Consider the following 7474-nt stretch of genomic DNA (forward strand, 5'->3'; position numbering starts at 1 on the left):
GGCGCCTTCATGCCCGGCTCGGGGCGGGACTTCCTGTTCTGCCACAGGAGGAGCCAATCCCGCCCTTCCGCCCTCCCGCAGGGGGCGGGACTCCCCCCTCTCACAGCGCAGCCGAATGACTGACAGCAGCAACACCCAATCAGCAGGCTGCTTCCAGCTTTTATTGCCATTAGGACGGCGCGAGCCGTGACGGAGGAGGGGCCTGGCCAAGCCCCTCCCCCGGGGGCTCCACCCACGTGCCACGAACATGCTACGACACGCATTTGACATGCCACTGACATCACGTGACGTGCCACGAGGCACGCTACGACCTGCCATGATGCCGTGAACACGCCACTGCAGACATGCCACATGCCCAAACATGCCACAGGGTTAGGTGTACCCATTACCCAGAGCAGGTAAACTGAGGCACAGAGTCGTACCATGGCAGACCCCAATCCCCATTAGGATTGGGAGCTCGTTACCCAGGGCAGGGAAACTGAGGCACGGAGTGATCCTGCTACGCATTAAGGCCAGGGGGCACCCTGGGTCCCTGCCCCATTACCTGGGACCCAGGTAAACTGAGGCACGGGGCTGTAGTGTGCAGGGAGCCCAACGCCATATTAGGGCTAAGGGGGCCCATTACTGAGAGCAGGGAAACTGAGGCACAGGGCGGTACCGTGAGGAGACCCCAAAACCATTATGGTCAGGGGGAATCATTACCCAGACCCGATAAACTAAGGCACAGGGTTTTACCACAGGAAGACCCCAAAAACCAAAAGGGTTAGATGTACCCATTACCCAGATTAGGTATGCTGAGGCAGAGGGCTGTACCACAGGGACACCCCAATCCCCATCAGGGTTAGATGCACCCATTATTCACATTAGGTAAAGCAAAGCATGATGCTGCATTGTGGGCTCCCCCAATGCCCATCAGGGTTAGATGTACCCATTACCCAGATTAGGTATGCTGAAGCAGAGAGCTGTACCATGGGGGTCCCCAACCTCCATCAGGGTTACACATACCCATTACCCAGATAAGACAAACTGAGGCATGGTGCCGTACTGTGGGGACACCTCAATGCCCATCAGGGTTTGATGTACCCATTACTCGGATTAGGTAAAGCAAGGCATGATGCCATGTTGTGGGGACACCCCAATCCTCATCACAGTTTGATGTACCCATTATTCAGATTAGGTAAACCAAGGCAGTACTGTGGGGACACCCCAATGCCCATCAGGGTTCGATGTACCCATTACCCAGATTAGGTACACTGAGGCACGGTGCTATAGGGACACCCCAATGCCCATCAGGGTTTGATGTACCCATTACCCAGATTAGGTACACTGAGGCACAGCGCTATAGGGACACCCCAGTGCCCATCAGGGTTCGATGTACCCATTACTCAGATCAGGTAAACCAAGGCAGTACTGTGGGGACACCCCAATGCCCATCAGGGTTCGATGTACCCATTACCCAGATTAGGTACGCTGAGGCACGGCGCTATGGGGACACCCGAATGCCCATCAGCATTTGATATACCCATTACCCAGACCAGGCAAACTGAGGCACGGCACGATCCCGTGTGGGGCTCCCTGCCACGTCCACAGGCTGGGGGGGGGGCTACGGAGGGGTTGGGGGGAAGGGGCAATCTCTCGCCACGCCTGCCCCCCCCCCCCGCCGCCCCCGCCGCTAGGCCCCCGGCGGCGCCGTGCCGTTGCCCCCCGTCCCGAACTGCCGCCGGTCGAGGATGTCCTTGTACTGGAGCTCGGGGGTGGCGAGGCGGGCGCAGCGCTCGCGCTCGGCCGGTGGCAGCCCGGCCCTCAAAGCGTAGCCCAAGATCTCGGCCCGTCCCGGCGGCTGGAAAGGCCGGAGGCGGCCGTCGGCGATGGCGCCCGCCGCCACGGGCCCGCCGCCCCGCAGGCAGCGCCGCGCCAGGGCGTCCCGGCGTTCCCGCAGCCTCCGCACCTCGTCGCGGAGCCGGGCCGCCCCGAAGGCCTCGGCCCGGCGCCAGAAGGAGCGGTTGAGGTGGGCGTAGAGGGCCCAGTCGAGGGCGTTCCAGGCGCGGAGGCGGGCGGCCTGGGCGGCGCTGAGGGTGGCGGGCGCCCGGCGCCCGTTGTGGGCGAAGGCGGCCACGTCGTCCTCGGCCCAGCACAGCGCGTCGCGCAGCAGCACCAGCGACTCGTCGAAGTGCTCCGCCAGCAGCACCAGGGCGAACGCCCGCTCCACGCCCGCCACCGCCGCCGCCACCGCCCCGGCGTCGCCCGGCGCCGACGGCAGCCCGAAGTCGAACCACAGCAGGTTGCGGGCGTAATGGTTGCCCCGCGCTCCCGGCTCGTAGAAGCGGCCCGGGGACGCCAGGAAAGCTCCCAGCGACGGAGCCCGCCGGAAAGCCGGAGCTATGGCCCGGTAGTAGGCGAAGGCCGACTCGCCCAGCGTGCCCGGGTCCCGCACGATGGAGAAGTAGAAGGTGTCGTTGGGCATCACCTTCTGCACCTGCGGGGGGGGGAACGGGGCGAAGGGCTCGGCGGACCTGCACGGCGCCCGCGGGCCTCCTCCCTCTCCCCCGGGCGTCCTCCGTCTCCCCTGGATGCTCGCCATCTCCCCTAGACAGCCTCCGTGTCCTCCAAGCATCCTCCATCTCCCCCAAACATCCATCGTCTCCCCCAGGTGTCCTCCATCCCTCCTAGATGGCCTCCATCTCCCCTAGACGTTCCCCAACTCTCCTGGATGTTCCCCATCTCTTCTGGATGTCCCCCATTTCCCTCAAACATCCATCGTCTCTCCCAGGTGTCCTCCATCCCCCCTAGACGTCCCCCATCTCCTCCAAACATCCATCGTCTTCCCCCAGGTGTCCTCCATCCCCCCCAGATGTCCCCCATCTCTCCTAGATGTTCCCCAACTCTCCTAGATGTTCCCCAACTCCTCCAAACATCCATCATCTCCCCCAGGTGTCCTCCATCCCCCCTAGATGGCCTCCATCTCCCCTGGACATTCCCCAACTCTCCTGGATGTTCCCCATCTCCCCTGGATGTCCTCCCTTTCCTCCCAGACGTCCACCATCTTCTCTAGAGGTTCCCCATCTCCTCCAGGCGTTCTCTATCTCCTCTAGATACTCCCCATTTCCCCCAGACATTCCCCATCTCCCCTGGATGCTCCCCATCTCCCCCGGACACCCTCCATCCCTCCTAGACATCCTCCATCTCTCCCAAATATCCACTATCTCCCCTAGAGGTTCCCCATCTCATCCAGGCGTCCTCCATCTCCTCTAGATGTTCCCCATCTCCCCCAAACATCCCCCATCCCTCCTAGATGTTCCCCATCTGCCCCATGCATCCACCATCTCCCCCAGGCATCCTCCATCTCCCCTGGACGTCCTCCGTCTCGCCCGGACATCCTCCGTCTCCCCTAGACATTCTCCATCTCCAGGCGTCCACCATCCCACCTAGATGTGCCCCCAGCATTCCCAGCATCCCCGCGTCCCCCACATCCCCGGCGTCCCCGTCACCTCGGGCAGGTTGAAGCGCATGTGGTGGCAGAGGATGTCGAAGGGGGGCCCGCCGGGGCGGTAGCCCTTGACGCGGCTGGCCTGGAAGGGGCTGGGGTAGCCGAACTGGTAGCGGTGGGGCAGGGCGAAGCGGAGCCCGTGGGCCTCGCCGAAGCGGTGCAGCAGGTTCACCACGCTGCTGCTGCCCGTCTTGTGCGTCTTCAGGAAGACCAGGTGGGTGCGGGGCCGGCAGGGCTGCGGCGGGCGGGCGGCGGGCGCCGTGGGGGGCCTGGAGGTGGGGGGGTGCGGGCACCGCGTCGGGGGGCACCCAAGGGGACGGGGAGCGTCATGCCACCCGTCCCAGGTACCCAAGGGGTTGGGGACCCCCATCTCGCCCATCCTGGGCACCGGAGGGGATGACACCCACATCAGCCATCCCAGGTACCCAAAGGGTTGGGGATCCCTGTCCTGCTTGTCCCCAAGCACCCAAGGGGTTGGGGACCCTCATCTCGCCCATCCTGGGCACCAGAGGGGATGAGGACACCCACATCATCCATCCCAGGTACCCAAAGGGTTGGGGACCCCCATTCTGCCCCCCCCCAGGGGGCCCAGGAGGTTGGGGACCTCCACATCAGCCATCCCAGGTACCCAAGGGGTTGGAGAACCCCATGCTGCTTGTCCCCAAGCCCCCAAGGGGATGGGGACCCCCATCCTGCTTGGTCTCAAGCACCCAAGGAATTGGGGACCCCCATCTCACCCATCCTGGTCACCCAAGGGGATGGGGACCCCCATCCTGCTTGGTCTCAAGCACCCAAGGAATTGGGGACCCCCATCTCACCCATCCTGGTCACCCAAGGGGATGGGGACCCCCATCCTGCCTGTTCCCCAAGCACCCAAGGGGTCAGAGACCCCCATCCCAGGCACCCAGAGGGTGGGATCCCCCATCCCCCCCCCCGAGGAATTATGGGGTGCAGATTCCAGGGGAGATGGGCCGGGCCGGGTGACACCCACCTCCGCTGGAAGGGTCCCACCAAGAACTGCACCACGAAGCCAACGGTCACGCAGACGCCCAGGGCGGCCGCCAGCACCTGGAGCCGGCGGCAGGTGGGCGGCAGCTTCATGGTCCCGCGGGGACACGGGGGCTCGGGGGACCCAGGCGTCCGGGCCGCCGGCGCTTAGGGGGACGCTGCGAAGCCGGGGAGGGGGTGGGAAGAAGAAGAAGGACCCGACGCGTCTCCGTCAGGCGGGTGGCCCCAAGTGTCACCTCCCCGGGGGTGTCACCGCGCCGAGCCCGGCCGGAGCCACGTCGTGGCCCGCTGGGGGGGTCAGCGGAGGCGTTTGGGCTCCCGCCAGCCCGGCCTGGCCCTTCCCGGGGCCAGCTGGGACCCATTAGCGGGGGGGGGACGGACAGATGGACGCCCCACCCTGACGGGCGGACGGGCATGGAAACCCCCCTCCTGCACGGACACCCCCGGGATCCCTCCCTGCCCCACACGTGGCGGACACCCCCCTGTACCCCCGGCCACCGGGTCGCCCTTGTCCCCCGTGTCCCCCCACTGTGACCCCCCAGCCCATGTCCCCCTTGTCCCCCTCTGTGACCCCCCAGACCCTTGTGTCCCCCGTGTCCCCCCTCCGTGACCCCCTGTCCCCTGTTTCCCCCTCTGTGACCCCCCAGACCCCCATGTCCTTCCAGGACACCTGTGTCCCCCCCAGGCCCTGTGTCCTCCCAGTCCCGTGTCCCCTTGTCCCCCTCTGTGACCCCCCAGACCCTTGTGTCCCCCATGTCCCCCCTCTGTGACCTCCAGGCCCCTGTGTCCCTCCTGTCCCCCGTGTCCCCCTCTGTGACCCCCCAGACCCCCATGTCCTTCCAGAACACCTGTGTCCCCCCCCAGGCCCTGTGTCCTCCTAGTCCTCGTGTCCCCTTGTCCCTGCTCTGTGACCCCCCTGTCCCCCCCCAGGACCTCTCTGTCCCTCTAGCTCCCACGTTGTCCCCCAGACCCTGTGTATCCCGTGTCCCCCCCAGACCCTGTGTCCCCCCTGTACCCCGTGTCCCCCTCATGTCTCCGTGTCCCCCTGTGTCCCCATCTTGCCCCCTGACCCCGTGTCCCCCCCCATGTCCCCTCTGTGCCTCATGTCCCCCCCGGTCCCCCTGTCCCCACCGTGTCCCCCTGTCCCCACCGTGTCCCCCAAGCCCCCCCCCGGGCCCTCTGTCCCCCCCCCCGTGTCCCCCTCGTGTCCCCCCGCCTCCGCACTCACCGCGGCTCCGGGGCACCGGGCACCGGACTCAGCGCCGCCGCATCCCGGCGGGGTCCCGGCGCCGCTCGGGGCCTCCCGGCGGCTCGGCAGGGCCCGGCCCGGGGGGGGCCCCGGTGTCCCGGGCGGGGGGGGGGGGGGAGGAAGGAATCCGGCCGTGCGGGGCTCCGCTCCCGGCGAGTCCCGGGATGCCGCTGCCGGCGGGTCCCGTGCGCCGGTCCGGGCGGCCGCTGGGTCCCGGTATCCCGGTGGGTCCCGGTGGGGCTCGGCGGGTCCCGGTGGGGCTCGGTATCGCGGTGGGTCCCGGTGTGTCCCGGTGTCCCGGCCGCACTCTCGCTCTTCGCCGAAGTTTCCTCCTTTGTCTCCCGCTGTCCCGCCCCGCCCCGCTGCACCGGGCCGGCCCCCCGGTACCGGACCGGCCCCCGCGCCCCCGTCCGGGCCCCCCCGGTACCGGACCGGCCCCCGCGCCGCCGTCTGGGCCCCGCCGATACCGGGCCGGCCCCGTCTCCCCCTCCCCCCGATACCGGGATGGTCCCCTCCCCCCCGGTACTGGGACAGCCCCCGCCAGTACCGGGACGGGCCCCCGGTACCGGGAGAGCCGTGCGGAGGCATTGGGGGGACACTGGGGACACTTGGGGACACTGGGGGGACGCTGCAGGGTCCGGGGGGCACTGGGAGCACTGGGGACACTGGCGGGACGCTGCAGGGTCCGGGGGGCACTGGGGGCACTGGGGGGGGCACTGGGAGCACTGGGGACACTGGGGGGGGGGCACTGCAGGGGCTGAGAGACAAATCTGGGGGGGGGCAGATTGGGGGGAGCAGATCCGGGGGTCCCGGTGCAGCCGGCGCTAGGACCCGGGGGTCCGGGAGGATCGGGAGCCGCCGCCGCTGCACCGGGCGGTACCGGGCGGTACCGGGCTGCACCAGGGTTTGCCGGGCTGCACCGAGCCGGGCTGTACCGGGGTGCGCTGTCACCGGACCGGACCGGGCATGGGGCGGTTGGTGCCGCCGGTGCTGCCGGTGCCGGTGCCGGTGCAGAGCCCCGGGACTGCAGCGGGCGCTGGGCATCGCGCTGGGCACCGTCCTGCCCGCGCTCAGCACCGGGAAGGGCACCGGGAACCGGGAACCGGGACCCCCCGTCCTGCCCGGTCCTGGGACCCCCCGGCTGGTACCGGCCCCAGGACCTTCCTTGTGGGTGCTGGGGGCTCCCGGGGGTCCCCAGGGGTCGAGGATGTCCCCAGTGTCCCCAAGGGTCCCGGGTGTCCTCGTGGGTGCTGGGTCCCCCCAGCAGGTGCCGGGTCGCCCAGCCGGCCCGTCTCCAATAAACCGCGTAATTCATTGAGTGGCTTGTGTGGTTTGGGTGCGTAGGGGGCTATATGGGACCCCTGGGCTATAGGGGACCTGGGGGGCTTGGAGCTGTCCGGGACCCCAGGGGTGTGGGGCTATATGGGACCCCTGGGCTATAGGGGACCTGGGGGGCTTGGGGCTGTCCGGGACCCCAGGGGTGTGGGGCTATATGGGACCCCTGGGCTGTTTGGGGCTGTTTGGGACCTCATGTCCATATAGGCCATACTGGACTATGAGGGATCTCTGGGCTATACAGGGTTATAAGGGTCCCTGAGCAATATGTGAACAACTTCTATCTTGGATTATACATGACTTTGAAGCCTTTTGGAATATAAAGACTATATGTGTCATATAGCATCCACAGACCATATGGGGCTGTATGACCCCCATTAAACTATATGGGACCC

General features: G+C 67.2%; 1 protein-coding gene across 1 annotated transcript; it reads right to left on the reverse strand.

Annotated features, from left to right (window-relative positions):
• Window positions 1-139: 139 nt before the first annotated feature.
• Window positions 140-6100, reverse strand: GAL3ST4 (galactose-3-O-sulfotransferase 4). Its single transcript, XM_067315057.1, has 4 exons — window positions 5724-6100; window positions 4479-4653; window positions 3489-3756; window positions 140-2476 (listed from the first exon to the last, which is right to left on the reverse strand). Exons 2-4 carry the CDS (start codon window positions 4586-4588, stop codon window positions 1673-1675), a joined length of 1182 nt encoding a protein of 393 aa, XP_067171158.1. The 5' UTR covers window positions 4589-4653; window positions 5724-6100; the 3' UTR covers window positions 140-1672.
• Window positions 6101-7474: the final 1374 nt, after the last annotated feature.

The sequence above is a fragment of the Apteryx mantelli genome, chromosome 40 (assembly GCF_036417845.1).
Source record: "Apteryx mantelli isolate bAptMan1 chromosome 40, bAptMan1.hap1, whole genome shotgun sequence".
Taxonomy (NCBI): Eukaryota; Metazoa; Chordata; class Aves; order Apterygiformes; family Apterygidae; genus Apteryx; species Apteryx mantelli.